The sequence below is a fragment of the Oryzias melastigma genome, linkage group LG8 (genome assembly GCF_002922805.2).
Source record: "Oryzias melastigma strain HK-1 linkage group LG8, ASM292280v2, whole genome shotgun sequence".
NCBI classification, from domain to species: Eukaryota; Metazoa; Chordata; class Actinopteri; order Beloniformes; family Adrianichthyidae; genus Oryzias; species Oryzias melastigma.
The window spans coordinates 13,274,925-13,297,233 of NC_050519.1; the positions used below are offsets into that span (position 1 = coordinate 13,274,925).

A 22,309-nucleotide genomic window follows, 5' to 3' on the forward strand; every position below is an offset into this window, starting at 1 on the left:
CTATTAAAGCTTGGCATTGATAGAGGGGCGCATGTCTTCAAACATAAATTTGTAACAGTAACATAGATTTCTTAGAGAGTAAAAAAGCACCCTGCAAAGAAAGAAGGCATGAGTATTTGTTTGAAAAAAAAGTAAGATATTGGGAATAGTGAAAAAAAATATTGGAAAGTATGTCTGCACACCCAGTACACACTTTTTTCTTATTTAGTCAAATTATATATAAAAAAAGGTCTAAGGTTTTAAGTTTTTATGATCACAGCTTTAAAAATCACCATATACTTTTATTTAGAAACACAGATGTCCTTATTTATTTATTCATTTATTTCACACTTTTCGGAGACAGGTGTTTAAAATTTTTTTTTCCCTTCATGAAGTTATTATACTTTGGCGCCCTCTAGTGTACGTTACACATACTGGCGAAAAAGAACAGGGAGTGGAAATGTCCTAAAGATTTTTGTTTTAAAATGGTCTGGTTATGCAAAATGAAAATAGACTATGATGCTTTTGAATGCCAATCTTATAAAATTGTATACAATTTTAAATTGGGTTGATAGTTACAGTATTATTTGATAATACTGCTTAACTTGAGAAAGGTGAAGAATGGCCTCTAAAGTTTCATTTAAAAAGAAAGCGTTATTTCAAAAGAGAAATTGATACGAAAATCTATATATATATATATATTAATTATAAAATAAATATAAAACAAGTATACATTTTTTGTTGAAAAAAACACTAAAAATACAATTTTTTTCAAATCATCATTTGCTATTTCTGTAATTTACATTTTGTTTTTCTTTTCTCTTTTAGTTCTTCCTCAGTTTGAGCCTTGCATTACTAAATTTGTGATTATTTTGTTTTACATTTATCTGTTCTTGTGTATTTGTTCTTTTCTGGGTGCATTCACAAAATTGTTTGTTAATTCAATTAATCTGAAGAAATGTTTTTTCATGTTTAATAGTTTAATTTAAAAAAAGAAAGAAAGAAGAATAGAAATAATTTGCTTGATTGTGTCTTTTATTTTTTATTCCGGATGTGACATCATCACGGCCTCTTTCCGGTGTGACAGAGCGCTGAGCCGGTAGCTGCTGCTGCTGCCTGTCAACATCACATACCATTCTGAAGCTTTCCCGAGTGCGGGATTTTGGTTTTTACCTTTTTGTCCGTGAACGTGTCCACCGCAATGCCCATGTACCAGGTAAAGCCCGTCTGTGGGGTTGACATAAAGGTTGATTTGCCGACCTGCATGTACAAGTTACCAAATGTCCACGCGCAGCAAGGAAACAGCTGCAGCTCCGAACATGCGCTTCAGGTACTGGAAACTAATTTCATTTCGATACAATTTCCCACATACTTTGTATTTATTTCCCTTTTCTTCTTTAGTTAGCATTTCCGGACTTATTTGTATTTCAAACCAGAGCTACCCATTCATCTTCTAAGCATTTAGCTAACCTAGCTAACGTAGCATGTCATTTAGCACCCAAATAATAATGGCTGATGCAACCGATTCTGGACAACCACACTTTAATAAATCAGTGTTGTTCTTTTTGATGCCATAAAGTAGCCTTTAATTTTAAAACTGCAGATATATTTGTTTTCTACATCCGCCTAATAAAGTAGGCCTTTGGTCACATTTGTAGAGGTCCCCTGAACCCTTAAACACATCCTCAATGAGCAATCAGCATCTAATAGATTTAACTCTATAATGTTAATCCAACATAAACAGCATCGTTCAACAGACACTTTCGTTATCTGATAATGTTTTCATTCAAAGAAATCAAATTATTACACAATATCTGTATCGAATAATGATGGAACATCGTGGTTGCATTTAAAGGTATTTTTTTTAGCATCTTTACAATCATAATTTGACACTTATAAATAGTATTGCTTTTATTTGTTTAGAATTGCTATATAAAGCATGTAAACTGATTACTGCAACAGTCAGATCTCTACATGCACATTTAAATCTGGTTATGCTAATACATGTTTATATTCGTATTTGTTTTATTCGTAACTTTAAAAGTTTGTTTGCACCCTAAACTCTGACTTTATTATGCATGTTAATACCTGGTCTTGGATGTTAAAGTCTGCATGGTATGACAGTAAAAAATGCATGTTATCAAAGAACTTGAAAGGTCAACAAAAGATTTCCATCACTTCTGACTCAGTTGCTGCTGTGGAAATTGCAGCTGACGTGCTATTTTTCCTCTTTGTTGCAGCTTTAGGCCACTTTAATGTCATTTTTTAGGAGTTTTGGAACATGAACATGAAGAAAATCAACTGTCTTCAGTCCAAAATTCTTCATCAGTAGTTAGTGTTCAACCTAAATGATTGATTTACACAGGAATTTTTCTGCATATGAGCACCCATAGTCTGAACATGTTGTACATTTTCTGTTTACTTATTAAGTTTTAAGCCTGTGCAATTACAAAAAACAAGTTTTAAGTAAGAAAATTAAACATTTAGTTGCTTTAAAAAAGAGAATTTATTTGATGGATGAAAACTTGGAACATGTTTGTGATTTAAGATGCACGTCAACATTTCAAAATATGTTTGGTTCATCTTGACGTCATCTTATAGGAACTGTAAATGAAGTTTATTAAAGCTAAATAGTTTGAAGGAAAGGTAGCGTTTTATAATTTTAGTGAGGCTAACCGCTCATCTGTGTCTTTCCAGAATGGCGAGGTGGATCCAGCCGTCAAAGCCCTGGAGGCTCGACAGGATGAGATCTTGAGGAAACTGTACGAACTGAAAGCAGCCGTGGAGGGCCTCGCTAAGACAGTGACGACCCCAGATGCTGATTTAGATCTGACAGTCAGCAGCAGCCTCTCCTCGCAGAGCTCCACGGCAGTTTTTACCGGTACCACCGACCTGGACGCACTACTGGGAAAAGTGAGGATCAACCAGATTATAGATTTTGACAGGATATTTTTATTTTTTTTTTTTAAGTAATCATCTTCTTTGTCTCTTAAGGATCTCGGCGCTCTCCGTGACATTGTCATCAATGCCAACCCGGCACAGCCCCCCCTCACCCTGCTGGTTCTTCATCGCCTGCTGTGCCAGCGGTACCGGGTGCTCTCCACCGTCCACGTGCACTCCTCGGTCTCCAGCGTGCCACCGCAGCTGCTGTCATGTCTCGGTCCACGCCACCCCGACAGCCACAGCCGCCACATGTTCCAGCTGGGCTTTACCCTCATCTGGAAAGACGGTGAGCTGTCATTGGCTCTCATCTCACTATTCAAATTGAGTTTTTATGTTTTTCTGCTGAAAGGAGGATTTAATTGGCTGAATTCGAATTCACGTTTGTTTGTTTTATCTTCAGTTCCCAAACTGCAGATGAAGTTCAGCGTGCGAAACATGTGTCCCATCGACGGCGAAGCCAACGTTGCTCGCTTCCTCTTCAAGCTGCTGGCGCCCTACCCCAGTGACCCCGCTCTCGCCACGCTGGTGGACAGCTGGGTGGACGCGGCCTTCTTCCAGCTGGCGCAGGGCAGTTCCGAGGAGCGAGCCGCCGCCCTGCGGGACCTCGGCTCCGCTCTGGGGCGCAGCGCTTGGCTGTCGGGACCGGACCTCTCGCTGGCCGACGTGGCGTGCTACTGCTGCGTGCTGCAGAGCGGCTCGGCGCCCTCCGCTCCTGCCAGCGTGCGGCGCTGGATCAAGTCCTGTGAGAATCTGGGCTGCTTCAGCCACGCCAAGACACTTCTGCTGTGACTGGGACTGTCCTGGGACCAGACACTAGAGGCAAAAGAAGGGCATTAGAGGATGGAAATATCTCAGCTATGTCCTCCTCCTTCTCCTCAGTGTAGTTTGGTCAAAACCGACACTTAAACTGACACATAGATCCATATAGATCAACTCTGTTATGAGAGAGGAGGGCTCAGAGAAGTAAAGGAACTGCAGTGACAGAGGGAGCTTCCATCACACACCCTCCACCCACTTTGTGCCTAAATAAATCGAAGTGTGTGTGTATCTGTGGTGACCGGTAATGCAGTGTTATCACAATGCTTTGTACCAGTTGTTTTCTTAAACAGATAATATTAAAAAAAAGAAAAAACATACTGTTTTTATTCTTTTTGACAGTTTTCTGCACAGGTGTTCAGCAGGTAGCATTTTTAATTCAGACTCTGCTGATTAATTTTTTGCCTCGTTATTTTGGGATAAACATCTAGAATTAAAAATGATCCTAAACAGAGTATAAAAAAATGTTTAATGATAAATATATCTGAATTTGGTTGCAGTTTATTAGTATTTACTGATAAAAAATAGGAAAAATTGAAAGTTTATTTTAAGAGACAGAGTCAAACTGGACACATTTTGGAGCTAAATAATTATTTCAGTTTATATAAAAGTTGCAAAAACCTCCTGAACAGTCACTTTACCCCCCTGGCTACAGAAAGAAATGCTCAAGATCAACTTCTTGGCTGATAAAAATACTAGGTAGTCATCCAAGATATCAATGCTTCATCGTTGTAATCATTTGAGCTCCCAACTAAATATTTCAACTCTAAAATTACACATTTTAGGTTTGATGTATTTTTTCCTGCCATAAGTCCACCAATATATTGATTTTTCTCCCATATTTGCATACAAGGAGGCAAAACCATGACCTCATCTTTTTAGGTGGGACAACTTTTACCTTATCACCTCAACTACTGAAGTGATGAGCAGGAAAAATAAGCTTTATTTGGAGCCTCGACTCCTTCACATGCTGGATTTAATGTCTGCTTCCACCCTCTTTGACAGCCGTCTTCCTCTAACTTCTTAGCTCTCCTGCGCAGAAAGCTCTGCATCTGCACAAACAGGCACGCTCTGAAATTAGCATCTAAGTCTGCCTGCCTCACTGAGCTTTTTGTTTTTATGGAAGAAAACAGACGTAATCATTGTTTTATATATATATATATTTTGTGATATAAAAATGCAAACTACGGATGCATTCTCATTGAACAGCTGTAGAAAACATACATACTAGCTCAACAAAAAAAAAACAGTCGCAACAACATTAGGTACAAAAGATGCTTTTATCAGTCGGTTTGTTCTGAATGTCTATCTGTGATTGTCAGTCAGTTGTAGGCCGTAGTGAAGTTGGAAATGTTTGAACTCAACAGGGTGATTAGAAAACACATTTGGACTAAAGTGCCTGAATTTACGGGATCATTGTTTTGTGTGATTTGTTTTGATTGATCAAGTAATCAAACTAAAACAAGCTTCACTCTACTACTAAAGAACAAATGTTGCTGTTGTATCTTAGAAGTTGAATGCGTTCAAAGTAGTCGTCGGTGAGAAAGTTCCTCTGTGACGTGACCAGGTTGCCTTTCTGGCTGAAGAGGCGCTGGACGGGCGCGGTGGAGGGCAGGGTGGTGTTGTACTTCAGGAAGAGCTGCTTCACCCTCGGGAAGTCCTGCAGGCACTCCAGGCTCTTCCCCGTTCCCTCCACGTACTTGCGGACCTCTTCCATCACGCCCTGCTGCTGGATCTTGACGGTGGTCTTGGCGGAGCCGTAGCTGAAGAAGTCGTCCTCGGATTTGATGGTGGACAGGCTCCGGCTGGTGTCGGCCTCGGCGACACCGCAGGGATCCATCTGGGATGCCTCAGTGGCCAGCAGGGAGCACATCTCCTCGCGCTCGGAGGCCGCCATCCACCACAGGCGAAACTGGGGGGTGGTGGCGGTGGCGATCTTCGCCTCCGTGCTGGTAAAGAGCTCCTGGAAGCGCACCTCGATGGCCACCACGATCCTCTTGATGACGTCGCTGAAGTAGCTGGCGGCGTCTTTCTGCTCGTTCAGCTTGTTCTTCAAGCTGAGAACGGTAGGAATTACCAGCCCCAAGCACTTCTGCTCCGCCTGGAAGAGTTCGAGTGCGAACGCCAGTGGGTGGAACACAGTCACGTACTCCTTGAGGAACGCCAGTTCCTCCGCCTGAAGGCGTGGGACCTCCAGGCGGGCGCAGAGCTCCGTCAGCTCCCGCTCGCTCAAAGACACTATCTTCTGCACCGCACAGTACTCCACATTCCAGCGTATGACAGCCGGGACGGCGAGAGCCATCTTTCCAATTTCCTCCGCGGCGTCCAGTCCGACCTGGAGGTGGTGGCATTTGTTCCACATGGTGAACACTTTGGCCATGGCGCTGTAGAACAGCTGGCACATGGGTCCCTGGGACACAGCCTGCCAGAAGTCCTCGTTGACGATCTGCTCCAGTGTGTGTGACGCACAGCGCTGCACGGCGGGCAGGAACAGAAGCATGTCCTGCTCTGGCTCACCCTCCAGCACGGCACTCACGTTCTCGTAGAAGCCGATGTCGTCGTCGCTTTCCGCGGTGTCCAAGGCGAACTCTCTGAACACGCTGACGAAGGGGCTCCCGTTGTCTGTGACGGTAGTCTGGACTTTGCTCTCCAAACTGTACGTCACATGGATGTCGTGTATCCGCCCGGCGATGGTGTCGTATGCGATTCTGCCCTGCAACCGCGTAAACCCCAGAGCGGCGGACTTCCTCTCCAGGGACTCGGCGTCGATCCAGTGGCAGGTCATCCCAAAGAAGCTCCTGTTGTTGGCCGTCCAGATGTCCGCCGTGGTGCACACGTACTGGACGCCGCTGAGTTTGGACATCAGCTCCTCACGCATCCTGGAGAAACTCTGATCCACTTTTGTGAAGAGAGTCACCCGGTCCATGACCTTTAACCCCTCAGTCAAACCAGCAATCAGCTTCTTGAAGCCCGGCTGCTCCATCACATAAAACGAGTGGCAGTCCTCCACGATGAAGTTGAAGACGTACTCGTCGATCTTCGACTGGGTTATACATTTGGAAATGATCTCGGCTTTGAGCTTTTTGAGCTGGCAGTGTCTGCTTTCCTCTCCGTTATACTCCTCTTTCTTCCTCCCCCTCTTGGCATCAGGCCTGGCTTCACATCCCAAGTGAGTTCTCTGCAAGTCAAACACAGAAAAGTAACTTTCAAATATAATTTCTAACTTTTTTCCCCCTAAACTTTAAATAACATCTCTAAAAAAATGCAGATTTATCCATAGCTTTGTTTTCCCAGTGAGTCTGAACGCCGCAGCGCCATGCCTGCAGCCCGCAGCCACAATGTAACGTTATTCATTACAAAGGGTAGCTACTCATTTATTGACTCTTTCAGGCGTTTACACTCAAGGTTTCGGGAAGATGACACGTTCTGTTGCGTCCAGCGACTTACGTCTAAATGCTTCTTTAGGTTGGACGTGGAGGTTTTCGACGTGGACAGCAGATTGACCCTCGGCAAACACAGATTACACTGTACGATGATATTTTTCCCCTGATCTGCCTTGTACGTGAAATGGTGGCGATAACGCCAAGTATTAATGGCCGATTTGGTCTCGCCGCTGCTTTCATGGTGGTCCACATCCATTTCCGACGCCCGCTGCGCTCGTACGGCCTCGTTAAAACACAATAAAAGTATCGTAATCCGATTTAGTAATCGTGATTACACGTAAAGTAACGATGGCGGTGGAGAAATCCTCATGAAAAAAAGGGGGCAGGGCCTTTGTTCAGAGAGGACGCTGACGTCACTGTCTGCTTCCTCGTGCACTTTGGCAGCTGGCAACAAACGAATGGGACTGCGGAGCACTGCGCATGCGCGGTCAAGTGGAGGGTGCTGAACTGCGGCGTCACAGGCGGTACCTTTGTACTTTTTACCCACAAAAACGAGCGGGCGCCACCCTCTGTTTTAACAATAAATACTAATAAAATGATTACATATTTTAACAGTTTGTAAAGTTTTAAAGAGCAGTGTGTCTGATAAACAGAAATAAGGTTTATCTGGTCTGTAGTTTAAGCAAAATATTTTATTATGAAATGAGCTTTTCATTTATTTTGAAAGAAATTTTGTGGATGAAGCTTTAATTTTCCACATTTCCTTTTTTTTAAACCTTTTTTATTAAAAATATTCATCCAGATATTGGTTAATTGATGTATACGGTTTATTAAAGTGAAGTTTTGTCGACAAATCATTTGCTTTTCAAAAAAGAGTTACATGCATATGTAACTTTATATAATTCCCTGTTTACTAAAAAGTTGTAAGTTATACTTTTGATGAAAATTGTAATCTAGCTTACTTTTAATTGAAAATTTCACCCACATAAACTGTTATTCTTTAAAATGTATTTTACTTAAAACCAAATTTTCCATAAATGTATATAATAAGAAAACATAGCAAACATAAAAATTGCTGAATGCTACTTTTGAATTCTCTTCTTTTAAAAAAATGAATAGGAAAAGCAAACTTTTGAAATGTTTATGTTCTCTCCAGCAAGTTTTTTTCCCCCTGTCTCCACATTCTCTTCATTTTTACTTCTAAAAACTCTTCATTCATCCGATAGCTCATCATCAAGTCCTGTAGATAACATTTTTTAAAAACAGGTAGTTTTAGGAAAAAAACATGCAGGAGGGTGAACACTCAGCAACATTGTTAAAAATTTAGTATAATAAACAAAAGTTGATTTAATGATTTAAAGCAAAGAAATTACTTTATAAAGATTCAATCTTTTGCTGTATTTCCTTCATATGATGTATCAATTAATGTGACTAGTAAGTATTGAATGTTCAATGTACAGTACTGTATGTTCTGTATTTTGTATAGCTCTTTCTTCTGTCATTAGAGGTGGTTTATAAAACAACTTGTTTTTTGTCTTCTTGTGTGTGCACAAAGATAAAAAAACGTGGTATTTTTAATACAGTTAATGTTTTAATAAATATAAGTTTAAAGTTTAAAGTTTAATTAATGAATTTTGTTAAATTAACTTGAACAGCATTTAGTTTTATTCTTTGTCATTCTCTATTTTGTTATAAAATAAAGTTAATTGTGACATAGCACAGAAGAAAATGAATTCAAACAACACACATTGATGTTTACTCGATAACTTCTATAGATAAGGAAAGTAATCCAAAACAAGGCTGGATACAGGCATGGGTAACACAAAAACCCAACAAAAAATTTAAATAAATAAATAAATTAAAACAAAATAAAGCAGCAAAAAAACATAAGGATGAATGGACAGATAAATGCAGCCTGATCAGGGCACAAAGCATTGTCCTTCTTGTGCCTGTCCCAAGTCTGGTAAATGATAAAACATTTTCAACATAAAACTTAAAAGAAATATCAGATAGATCAAAAGAGAATACAGATATATGCATAGATGAACATATTTGATGATAGCCTTAAATTCTAAGCATGTTATGGGCTTAGATCAGAGGTGTGGAACTCAATCACACAGGGGGCCAAAAATCAAAACACACCTTAGATCGTGGGCAGAACAAATTAAGCATTTATTGAACACAGTGAAACTAAATTTTTAAAACTTTAAAAATGCTAAATTTGAACAAAACTATGAGTAAAAACAGGCAGGAATATTATTCCAGAATAAATCAACTTAAATATTGAATAACTTTCAATATTTTACTCTCTATAAAACTATATTTTGTCAAAATTATACAAGTTAGAATAAGCGCAAGATAACATCGGACCATTAATAAAAATAAGATAAATGATCTGTAGGGCCAGATAGAATTACCCAGAGGGCCAGAACCGGCCTATGGGCCTTAACTTTGCTACATGTCTTAGACATATATGACACCTCAGACTATCACACCCCCCCCGACAACTTGCAACCTGTAGTGGGGCTGGCTGGATCTTATCCCAAATGTTTGGTTTATATGTGTTTAATAGCAAAGGCAAGCTTACGTCAGATATAAGTGCACGACTAAAAAAGCAAAGAAAGGACATTTTTTAGGTAAAAAGTGCTTCTTTTGACTAGCAATCTCTCTTTAATTTATCTTTCAATCACAAACAATCTGGGAACCCATTTGGAGTTTTGTCTTTTATATCTGAAAACTTGATGGCTGTAATTATTTTTTCCCCATCTTTTTCCTCTATTAAGCCAGAGGCATTTTGCTAAGTCAAGCTTTTCAAACAGCATGCCACTAGGAGTGTTTTCCTGCTGATGTCATATTCTTCCATCTGGCTTGTAGATGGAGGACGCATGTTTTCATCAACCGAACGGCACTTTAAGTTCCAAGATTTATCCTTTATTTATTCCCTTTTTTTAAAAAAAATATCTATCTATCTATCTATCTATCTATCTATCTATCTATCTATCTATCTATCTATCTATCTATCTATCTATCTATATCCAAATCATTTCTGTCTGTATGAACCAGTTGAACCTGGTGCGTAAACTTCCGTCCCCCTCCTTCGTGGAACCAAAGCTGTGACTGAGTTTGACAATAGTCACAGGTCCTGGATTCCTCGGGGAGGACTCGTGTGTCTCAGATGAGTCAGAATTTGTGTAAATGTACCCCCCCACACACACACACACACATACTCGCACACACACCCCCTTCCCACTATAATCCCATGCGCAACAGTTAATAATTGTGGAGAGAATTGCTGATCAGTCTTCACATGTTCGTTCCAAAGCGCATCTCCTCCTGTAACGGGTGGATTTATGAGGGTGGGGTCTCACACTTATCAGTCGTTGACGTCGTCCTCGCAATTGGTTTTTTAACAGAGAGGGAGTCTGTGAAAGAGAAAAGTGCTTTGAGACTAAGTTAAAGGAGGAGAAACGGAAGTGGCGAGGAGGTTAGAAATGTTTTATGCTGCTGTCTTCAGACCCTCATTAGTTCTGGACGCAACTAGTGACCTTTCACATTCTCAGCAGGATTTGGCGTGGAGCATCAGGTGAGCGCGTTCCAAACAACCCTTCCCTTTCCGTTTTTTAATCTTCCACCTGCACTTGAAAGTAGTCACACGAATATGCCGGGAGGATCCGCACTCGGACGCGCTTTGGTGCGCGCGTACTGAACCTTGGACAGTGTGGAATAGCATGAACCGCCATGGCTTGGTGTGACCGTGGGGTTCAAACGCTGCTGGCCACAGCTGGGGCTTTCGCTGCCTTCAGCCTGATGACCATCGCCATCGGAACGGACTATTGGCTGTATTCGCGTGCGTACATCTGTAATGGCACCAACTCCAGCACAGATGAGACCCAGACTCAGCTCAAAACTAAGAAGGGCGATCTCACCCACTCCGGACTGTGGAGAATCTGTTGCATTGAAGGTAAGAAAAGTCTTTTAAATGGATCAATGCGCAAAGACGCGCTCCTTTTTGCGTAAAAAGTCTTATAATGCTGCCTTCTTGTAAATAATAAACACTTTATCATTGTTGTCTGGGGAGTTTATCGTTTAAATCTGTGCGCAAAGCTCGCGCGCGCAATCTTTACGCGTGCCAAACAAGTCATTTGGAGATGAGCGCACGGCATGAAAAACACTTAAAACGCGAAGAAAAACAAAAGAAAAACACGGAAAAACCTTAGACTCAGATACTAGTTAAAGCATTTTTTTAAAGCAGATTAAGCCAGACTACAATATTTCATACATCTGCCAACATCCCACCGTTTGAGCCCACACGATGAACTGTCCCCAGGCAGAAAACCGAGATGGGCAGCCGGCGAGTCTGCGCTCATTCACTTTTAAGCGTCTCTGCCAGGAAATGTGCGCACTATTAGTCTACTTTCATTCATGTCTTCATTGTATCTGATGCTGTTGCTTGGCAACATCCCTGAAATTGCTATGGAAACATGCCCAGTGATTTAAAAATAGATGACTCCGAGTTCACGTCATGTCCAAGCAAAAATAATTATAAGAAGACATTTATGTATTCGTGATGGAGCATCAGGGGGAATATGTCTTTGCGCACCTCAGTTTAGGGAAAATTTTAAAAAGGGGTTGCTGTTTGCATAGGAGGTGCGCTTGGTTGTGACGTCTTGCAGAGGCAGACAGACTCTCATTGACCAGCCTTCCTTGCAACCAGCCCGTGACTCTCTGCTGTCAGGAGGAGCTGATGTGACTGGAAAGATTTGTTCCGCCCTGTTTTCACGTCAATGACGAATCAATTCATTTGTTGTTGTTGTTTTCCTTTCCATCTTTTAAACTTTTGCATACATATGTGAATTTGTTATTTTTTAAAAATATTTTTTTTAAATTGTTTTAAGGTTAGATTTAAGGATGATTTATTATTAAAAAAGAAGTATCCATGCATCATAAACACAACATGAGGTTAAGGCAGGGGTGGAGCTGCATTGATACCTATTTGCTGAGCTTTCTGCAAAACACTTAACCATATATGCAATAAATAATTTTTTGTCTTTCCCTCCAGTTTAACCCTTTAACACCAGAACTCCAGTGTTTATGTTCTTTGATTTACTGTAACTTTTCTACCTATTAGTAAATTAGTATCTCTTGTGCAGCATTTGTGCAAAGAAATTACTATCATGTGCCCACAAGTTAGCATTTTGTATGTAAAAATGAGTATCTCATGCAATCAAGATAGCATTTTGTGTGCACAAATTAGTATTTGTTGTGCACAGTTTAGCTTTTGTGCACACAAATTACTATCATGTGTAAACAAATTAGTATCTTTACCGGACAAGTTAGCATTAAGCATCTCATGCGCAGATGTTAGCATTTTGTGTGCATAAATTAGTATCTCGTGCGCTCAGGTTAGCGTTTATTGACACAAGTTACCATCAAGTCCGTATGAATTAGCATTTTGTTTGTACAAATTTGTATCACCAGCACATAAGTTAGGATTTTGTGTGTACAAATAGTATCTCATGCACACAATTTGGCATTCGTGCACAAAAATCAGTATCTCGTGTGTACAAGTTAGTTTTAGGTTTTGAAGAAAGAATCAAAAAGTGGATGGTGCTACTGTCTGAGCACAAAATGCTAACTTGTGCTAGCAAAATACTATTTTGTGCACACAAAATGTTAATTTGAGGATTTTTTTTTATTTTTTTATCAATGTCATGCTCAGGGCTTTGTATCCCTGGAGCTTCTCATTCTCTGCTGTGAGTGCCTAAATATTCCCAATTTGAAAAGCATGAAAACAGTAGTTATTCACAAAAATATCAAATACCCTATATATTGATGTAGAAGTTAATATTTTTTAAAGATAAATTACCTTCGCGCCACTTTTCTCCTTCACAATCTGCTGGAATTATGTTGGTCGTGTTAACTGTATATATACAGTATATGCCAAGATCAGTTCACCCCAAAGTGGTCATTTTATAACTCAACATTTGCATTCAGCTGCCTTTTTCTTATTGATTCTTCATTTGTGGGTTAACACTGCAAGACACAATCTGAACAGAGACGGGAGAACAAGGAGGCATTGTCAGAGATGAAAGAGCGGTGAGTCTGGCCGTGTGGTGCAGGTGAACAGATGAGAAGAACATCCTGGTGTGTTAGGATAAGATAGTTTCACCTCTGTTGTCTTTGCCCAAAACTATATGCTGCTGTGAGGTAGCTCTGTTGTCATGGCGACTCAGAAGTGTAAAGGAAAAGCATGAAAGACTCTCCACGCACACACACACACACCTCTGGCCATAAAGGCAAACACACTGGATTATTGAGGAGGATGTGTGCAGCTACTGGGGACAACATCACCCCGCTTCTGCTAAAGACATTACATGGACTGCATGTCTCTTGGTGACAATTCACTGCTTATAGACGTGCAGCAGCTGCTTGGCTCCCCTCTGTTTTCATCCTCTTCCACAATAATGAATGTCTTTAGTGTTTCTGGGCTAAAGTTTGTGAAGCATTTCTCCAGCAGGGCAATTAAGGAGAAAACAAGAATACATCAAATTAAGCTTTGAGGCTTTTAAAAATTTGTTCTCATTATGACAACATATTTTGATCGTCTAATTTACAGTAAAAAGTCTCAGCTGGTGTGAATCTAGAAGCAGCTGTTTTCCTCCGGGGTCAGAAGTGATTTCGTGGAGGCGTTTGTTTCCTTGGGGTAATGTCGGCGGGTCACTTTGTTACTCTCAGTTCATAAAAAACCTGTAATTATATCATAAAGCAGCCAAGAAGCCATGAGGGGGGCACCCATCAGCCAGCAGGTCACAACTTTAGTCGCTCCATCCTCACACAACTCCGCTGCTCTTATTCTTTTTTTTTTTTTTCCTTTTGAAGTTTCAACTCCTCCACTCGTCATTGTTTTTTTTTTTTGTCCCTTTGGTTTTTCTACTTCTAAAAGAGACCCTTTGGCAGCAGAGATGGATGATGTGAAAAGCAAATTAATTGTTTTAAATCTGTCTCCCTGAAGTACTCAGGCAATAGTGTATTTGAATATGAATTTTTAATCACGTACCGGATAGAGTATAACATCCCCTTCCCCAAAAATGATCAGTCTGACAATAAAAAAGACTTTGGGGAATTCTGATGGGAATATTTCACTGCCAAACAACGCTTGAGTAGCTTATATCGTCAACTAAACTGAAAATAAACTTATCTAAAACCCTCTATGACTTCTATTTAAATCGAACTTTTAAAACCGATGTTATAAATTTTAAAAAGTTCAGCTGTTTTGTCTTACTTTTTTTTTTTTTTTTGCTTTTTCTTTGATTGTTGTTAAGCTTTTTGTAATCTATGAGAAACCTTTTATTTCTGCAATCTCTAAATATATGCTAACAAATACTTACATTTCTGTATTTAAGATCAGAATTAGAATTTAAAAGTCTGAATAAACACATTTTATCAACATTAAATCTGGTTTCATGTACAATTAGACATTTTTTCACCTGTACTGTAAACTACTAAATGTAAATCACATGAACAGGAAAGCAAATAGTTGTCATATTCAGAAGAACAGTTTGATGTTGATCAGAGAAACGAGGTAGAAAGTTTCACAGAAGGTTTCCGCAACAGTATTTTCACATGTTTATTATGGCTTTTAATGGAATTTATCATCATAAACACGGTTTTTAAAAAAGTGTTTGGAGCCACATATTATTGATTTTATGACCCGTTTTTAGGAACCCGTGGGCTGGTAGAAATATGAATGCATGCCACATTTGACCCACAAGCCACACTTTGGACATGCCTGCTGTAAGATTTTTTAAAGAGCCAGCATACCTTCAATAGAAACATAATCTTCTTCTACAGAAATCTAACAGCTAAAATCACTTTCACTTCCCCTACTTTTGTAAAATATTGGCAAAATTAGGGAAAAAATGCTTAATTGGGCAATTATAGACTAAAAATAGAAATATTATACAGCAAAGATACTGATAAGTCATGTTTTGTGAGTATGTTATGTCTATTTTTGGTCACAAATTCAAGTTTCAAGTTTGAATTTTAGAATTAATTTAATATCGTATCGGAAATCATTCTAACGGTACATATATCAACCAAATTAACAAAGATTAACAGCGTCTGCAGTATATTACAACATATTAACAAGTAAATAACAACCGAGGTTCACTAGATCTGATAGTGTCGCAGAGGTAAACCAAACACAATTCCCAAAGTTGAAATCTCAAATTTATTTCTGCCTGGGATTAAAATAATTCAAGTCGCTATCTATACAATATTTGACACATTTGTTGAGCAGTTCTGCTACGAAACAAGAAACACTTATTATTTTCAATTAAGATGACATGAAAAATGTAAGTATTAATAAAGGAAAATTTCTTGCAAGTACGTGTAAGCTGTAAACTCTTCATTTTGGGTAACTCACTTTTAAAAAGTTTTAACTTCTACATTAATATATACAGTATTTGATATTTTTGTACATATTTTGCTGTTTTTCACGCTTTTCAAAATGGGAATATTTAGGAGCTCAGAAGAAACATTTAAGAATGAGAAGCTCCAGAGATACAAACAACTGTTCAATACGGAGTCAAGGACATGACATGAAAAAAAAAATGTTGCCTCAAATTAGCATTTTGTGAGCACAAATTAGTATTTATAGCACAAGTTAGCATTTTGTGCACACAAAACGACTCAGACAGCAGCACAATACACTTTTGTTACCCTCTTCAAAACCTACCACTAATTTGCAAAATGCTAACTTCTGCACTAGATATACTAATTAGTGTGCACAAAATGCTAATTTGTGTGTCCAAATGCCAGCCTCTGTGCAAGAGATACTAACTTGTGCACAGAAAATGCTAAACTTGTGCACTCAAGATACTTATATTTGTTCACACAGAATGCTAATTTGTTCACACTCAAAAGAACTTATGGACACTTGTGAAAACAAGATAGTAACTCATGCGCACAATTGCTAATCTGTGAGCACTCATTTATATGCACAAAATGCCAACTTGTGTGCATGAGATGCTAATTTGTACACATCAAATGCTAACCTGTTAGCAAGAGATGCTAATTTGAGTGTACAAAATGCTAATTTGTGTGGATGAAATACAAATTTGTACACACAAAATGCTAATTTGTGCGCATGAGATACTCATTTATGTGCACAAGATGCTAATTTTTGCACACAAGATAGTAGCTTGTGTGCACAAAATAGGCTACTAATTTGTCTGCTCACAGTGCAAACAAAATGCACAAAATAGCAATTTGTGTGCATCAAATGCTCATTTGTGGGAGCAATTTCTTATGATTGTGTTTTTAATTTTACGTTCAGGGCTCTGTAGTTAAAAGTCAAAAAAGTGCTGCAAAAAGTCCAGTCATCATTTGAAAATGAAAGCTTAAATGCAGCATATTTGTTTCACTCTAAACACTTACAAATATCTGTCTCCCAAACATCAGGCGTAGAATCTAATGTGTGTTCTGAAGTGACAGGCTTCATCAGAAGCGACGTGGCGATAGATCTCAGTTTTCTTCTAACGACTTGGATGCACATTCACAGTCGAACCCAAGCTGTGTTTGAAGAAATCGCAGCCTTGTGACAATTTAATTAACCAACTGTCAGTCATATCAACACTGAATCACTGATGTCTTCGCCAAATTGCTTTTCTCTCATCCTCACTTGGACTGAAAGAGGAGGAGGAGGAGGAGGAAGGGGGGGAGCAAAACAATCATGGGAGCAGTTTGTTTGATCACACAGAGGCTTTTATATGGGGCCTTGGCTTTCCCTGCTTCCACAGCAATAAATGTAAGACAGATCGAGCTGTGTGTGCACGTCCGCGTTTGTTCCCGAACTCCAGCTATACGGCTTAATAAAACCTAATCATGCAACTTGCTGCAAAGCTCAGAGCTCATTCTCTTGTCTGTGTTCTGTCTCTACAATAAAAAGAGAAAAAAAGTAAAAGCTCTTCTTGCGACTTATAGCATTTCTGTACATATATATCACTGGAAGCGGTGCTTTTCCAGCACTAAATACGTCTGCTCTGATTTGTGTACTCATCAATCTGCTGTCAGAAGCATTAAAGGGTGAGAATGAGGAGGTGAAGGAATAGAGCCGCCGTTACTGTGTGTGAGAGACACCAGACCGAAGACGCGGTGATAATGCTTTTCCTCCGAGCAGGCTTCCTTATTGGTTCCTGAATAAACAAAATTCGTTTTGGAATAATCATCCTCCTGTTGCTTGTAGCAACAGTAGAAGGTTACAGCAGCCGTACATGTGCAACAAATCCGTGGAGGAGAAGGTGGGCGTGTCAGGTAACTGATGTTATGGTTGTCAGAAGAAGATGGAAATGTCAAAAACATCCTTGGAGACAGTTTATGTAAACGAGCTTATTAAAGAGTAACCCTGGTTGCCATGGAGAGGAAGAGGCGATGCTCGGCACAAGTGGGGTTTGCAACTTCCGCCGTTATTTCTGCTGCAATGTGTTGATCATATGATAGACTCCCAGTTTTCACTTTAGTGGCGTTACTGCATTCCTTTAAAGACCCTCTCTGATCATCTTTTGATCTTCTGTAAAAGGGTTCCAAGTGGTCTTTTAATTATAATTATGCAATTTTAGCCAAAATACAAGCAAAAATTATCGTTTTCTAGGACATTGCTTCTGCAGAGCAGCAGTAGTTCATTAGAAATTCACCTCTGAGTGGAATTTTAAGCTTAATTTTTTTTATATCCCCAGAAAAGTGCCACAAGAACATGTTAAAAATGCCAAAAACACAATACTATTGGCATGGGTGTTAAAAACTAGTTTTCATTTTGCCCTATCATCTGTCCAAGCTCCATTTTGTTGACTTTATCTCTTCTTCCTTTATTATAGTCTCTTATTAATTTTCAGCCGCTGAACCTTGTCTGTGTTTGTCGTTTTATTTCACCTTTCTCCTTTATTTAATCCCAATTCCTTCTCTCTATTTTCATGCAAGAAAGTTTTCATTCACAGGAGGGGTTTGTATATAAGCTCTATGATGAGGACATTGTAATAATTTTTGAATTTTTTTTTGCTTAATCAGTTCATCTTAGTGTTGTTTATTTGCACTCAAAATCCATAAAAGACAAAACCGAGATTTTGTTAATTATAATTGCTATAATCTAATTCTGCTCAGATGGTTCCAGTAATAGCCCAGATGAGTGACCGACTGATTGCATTTAAGGGTTTTTAAGCGTCATAACTGTACTGAACGAGCAACGATCGAAGTGGAGGAGAAAACTCCCCTCTGAACAGAAGGTTTGGAGGAAACCTCCCGCAGAACCAGACTTAGAAAGGGTGACCATCTGCTGCGGTCAGTTGGGGTCTGAGAGACAGACAAACATGGAAAAGTACTGGAACATCTTTTCTGGGTTAGTAACTGTAGGAATGAGAGAACAGGAAGCAGAAGGACAAACAGCGTTTTTGGTACAAACGTTAGAGGACAAAATAAATATGCTAGCTGTAACAAGAAGAGAACAGAATGAAAATATAACAATTCAAAAAAATGTTTACACCTCTTATAGGGTAGGGAATGAAAAATGAGTTAAGTGCGACATTAAGAGAATCAATAGCAGACAAAATTAAAAACATTTGAGCAACTCTTTTGCTACGTTCACACCAGCCATGTTTAAGAACATTCTAAACCCGGTTCTTGAACATGCATGGTGTTCACACTGGACAAGCAGGGAGGGACTTTTTCATGTCTGGAAGATATTTGGTGCGAAATGTGGATCTCACAAATCTTGCTTGCAACTTTTTTTTTCACAGCTCTATTCCAATATATGAAAGACTTGATGTTAAATAATTCTGGACAGGCATAAAACACAATAATTAATTTATCTCCACAATTAATATTTAAATGGTTGATACGTTCATGAATTAAAAGGAACGCCATCCACACTTAACAAGTCCTGGAACACATATTCACTCACATTTACATAGACCTTTCACTGAAATTGGTTACTTCAACACAAGTTGTCCGTGGCGATGTGAATGTAGTTCTACAGGACACAAGAGGAAATGAGTTGGTCCCAGCAGCAGTGACAGAACATAAAACAAAAAGGATCAATTATTGATCATCTATAACACAGGTGTCAAACTCCAGGCTTCAAGGGTCAGTGACCTACATGTTCTCCAGAAATCCCACCTTACCTGCTGCTGATTATCTGGATCAGGTGTGTTTAGCCAATAAGGAGCTTCAACAGCCGGTTGATTGGAAAAGATGCAGGACACCGACCCTCGAGGCCTGGAATTTGACACCCCTGATCTATAAAAAGACCACAGACAGGCGTTTCTATTTGAAACTATATGGAAAATGATAAAGGAGATAAATGAGCTCCTAAACACTGGAACACCTGTTATAAAACAGAAGCAGGTTAGTCCAATTTAGATACCCTCAGATAAACGGGATAGAAGTGACTGTGCACATGATCATTTAAGAGTTGTGGTCAATATGGTGGTCATTTTTATAATTTATTTAGGAAAATTATGTATAAGATTATCAGGTCGGCTCTCGGGGGGTGGTACACCTGGGCTGGGGGAACTTGGATTATAGAATAATTTTGGAAATACACATTATTTTGTTAATTAAGCATAATGAAGCGCAGGACAGAGACCTTTAGAAAATAATAATGTATATTACCTAAACGCAACAATCTGAAATGTAGACAGACATGTATGACAGACAGACAATGTTGCAAGATTGGGCAGGTTACCAGACAAATAGGGCAGGTATTTACCCAAATTAGGCTTCTTTTTACCCAATCTGGTAACACTGCAGACAGATGCTGGTCTGGAATGAACTAAATCAAACTCTTTACTGGACGTATTAAAGAAAAACTGCAACAAAAGTATCAAAAGTATCAATCTCATCACACCAGTATCGATACTTCACCCTAGTATCTATCGATACTTAGATGTATAAGCCCACACCTTCTGGAAGCTATCTACTTTTCAGGGAGAAATCTACATGTTTTAATTGATGTCTCATTAACAAATAACTGCCATCATGGGATAAAAAGCATTTTACATAAAAATTTGGAAGAATCAGATGACTAATACAATAGTAAAGCAGATAGAGGAAGGATGTAAAGGAGACATTTATCGTCGTATCCCAATTTACAGTGACTAAAAACATAAATGTAACCAGAATCCCAAATTAGATTGTCCATGTAACTTGTAGCTCCATGAAAATCACTCTCACAAAATGTAATTTTGTGGCGATAACAGTCACTTACTCATTTGTTGTTACTTCTCATTAGTTAGTCTATTAGCTGCAAAGGTGCCATTCAGGTCTTACACTCTCCAACTTTTACACACAAACCTTTAATGGGCTTTATGTGGGTTATAGAATGCTTTTTTGTAAGACTAAAATAATGAAATTTTTCTCTGAATTTTGTAACTTTATGTGAACAAAGATTGCTCTTTTGACCCTTCCCAATGCCTTTCTGCATTCACTCCAGTGCAGCTCATATTGATGATCATGATTTTACACCTGTTGATCAAACTATGAATTTTAAATAAAATGTATATAAAATTACGTCATTTATCAAAATTTTGATTGACAGCTGTAGGGTCAAAGGTCACCTGTCAAATGAGTTTGATGGAATGATTATTCTCTCTAATGTTTGACTATGTGAAGCTGGTTTTGGGAAGCAGAGAAGTTATTATGACACATAAGTTCATAAATTGGTGTTTGCACAGCAATTAAACAGATCTGCAAAGGTGTTTGTGTGTTGTTATGTAACCATGCCAAACAGTTGCTTTTTTCACAAAACACAAAATCTCAGCTTTAAATAGTGCAGAAACCTTTTTTTTCCCAACAGTGACTAGACACAGAAACTTGTGCTCCCTTTTCAACAACTGATTTGACACTAATTAATTGGATGTCCCTTATTAAGCAGCAGACCTAGTTAAGCAAGCATGCCTTCAAAAGCTGTGCCTCAGACAACAGTGGTCGTGCAGCTCACTTTTTGGCAACTGAGAAGGAACGAAATGGATAGATGTTTGTTAAAAAGGTGTTGAATTAACGATTGGTAGGCTTTTCTATTTAAGTTACGTTATTATATAACAACTCAACCTATTAAGTTATTTATTACCCATTCCAATGTTGTTTTGTTTTCTTTTTTTGGAAAAATAAGAAAAGTAGATTGGAATGCAAAACCCACACAAATGTAAATAGTTCATCCTTACTTCTTTGTAAAGATCACCTCTCCTGAAAAACTCTGTAAAAATCAGCAAAAATCACAACAGTGGCCTAGTGGGACAAAAAAAAAACAAAAAACAAAAAACAATTCATCCATTGAATAATTGAATTTAATTTTGAATTGAAATGGTTTATTTCAAGCAATCAAGGGAAGAAGAATAATACATGATTACATTAATAATTATAGATTTATAATTTACTTTTTAGGTAACACTTTATAATAAGATTCCTTAACAAGCTTTGTTAACACATTAATAAGCATTATTAACATTCTTATAAGGTGTTAGTAAGACATTTATTGGTGTAATAAGCCTAATAAGGCTTATTAAATTCCTAAGTTAACACATTTACAAGCATTATTAGTGTGTTAATATGATGCTTATTGTTACATTTATTACCATCATATACGTGGAACAAATAAGTGTTAACAAGCTTAATAAGAATCATTAACAAAACTTGTTAACAGATTAGTAAGCCTTATTAATGTGTACGGTTCTTGTAAGACATTTAATATCATTATAGATGTCTCACACTGACTTATGTGTTAATAAGCTTAATTAGAACCTTAAATAAACTAAAGGATTAATTTACTGCATTAAAAATGTGTTAAATGATAGTAAAATATTTATTAGCATTATAGATGTCTCACACTGACTTATGTGTTAATAAGCTTAATAAGAACCCTTAATAAACTAAAGGATTAATTTACTGCATTAATAATGTGTTAAATTCTTGTAAAATATTTATTAGCATTATTTGTGTCTTGAAAATACCTGATAGTGTTAATGAGAATATTGACTACTCAGTCAGACCATTGTCTACAAAGACCTACTAGTAAACCGGTAGTAAGCTTTATAAATGTGTTAATAAACTGTGTTAACCATTTATTAAATGTTTTGCAGCACCTTATCTAAAGTGTGATCAAATCCATATTAGTAAACTGGTAGTAAGCTTAATAAATG

General features: G+C 38.5%; 3 protein-coding genes across 4 annotated transcripts in view; 2 read left to right on the forward strand and 1 right to left on the reverse strand.

Annotated features, from left to right (window-relative positions):
• The first annotated feature begins 1,034 nt into the window (after positions 1–1,034).
• Positions 1,035–4,054, forward strand: aimp2 (aminoacyl tRNA synthetase complex interacting multifunctional protein 2). 2 transcript variants are annotated; one of them, XM_024272951.2, is made up of 4 exons: positions 1,035–1,309; positions 2,677–2,892; positions 2,974–3,208; positions 3,323–4,054. In XM_024272951.2, the coding sequence occupies exons 1-4, from the start codon at positions 1,181–1,183 to the stop codon at positions 3,709–3,711; spliced, it is 969 nt and encodes a 322-aa protein (XP_024128719.1). In that variant the 5' UTR covers positions 1,035–1,180; the 3' UTR covers positions 3,712–4,054. The 2 variants fall into 2 exon arrangements, with proteins under 2 accessions (XP_024128719.1, XP_024128720.1); XM_024272952.2 differs by having other exon boundaries at positions 1,037–1,195.
• A 619-nt stretch (positions 4,055–4,673) lies between these two features.
• On the reverse strand, positions 4,674–7,588 carry LOC112147011. The gene is made up of 2 exons (XM_024273128.2): positions 7,186–7,588; positions 4,674–6,916 (listed from the first exon to the last, which is right to left on the reverse strand). Exons 1-2 carry the CDS (start codon positions 7,375–7,377, stop codon positions 5,207–5,209), a joined length of 1,902 nt encoding a protein of 633 aa, XP_024128896.1. The 5' UTR covers positions 7,378–7,588; the 3' UTR covers positions 4,674–5,206.
• A 2,777-nt stretch (positions 7,589–10,365) lies between these two features.
• cacng4b (calcium channel, voltage-dependent, gamma subunit 4b) overlaps positions 10,366–22,309 on the forward strand; it is a 35,104-nt gene continuing 23,160 nt past the window's right edge. Inside the window, exon 1 of the mRNA XM_024273112.2 lies at positions 10,366–11,082. Coding sequence (XP_024128880.1) covers positions 10,860–11,082 — 223 coding nt within the window. The 5' untranslated portion in view covers positions 10,366–10,859. The remainder of the gene's footprint in view (positions 11,083–22,309) is intronic.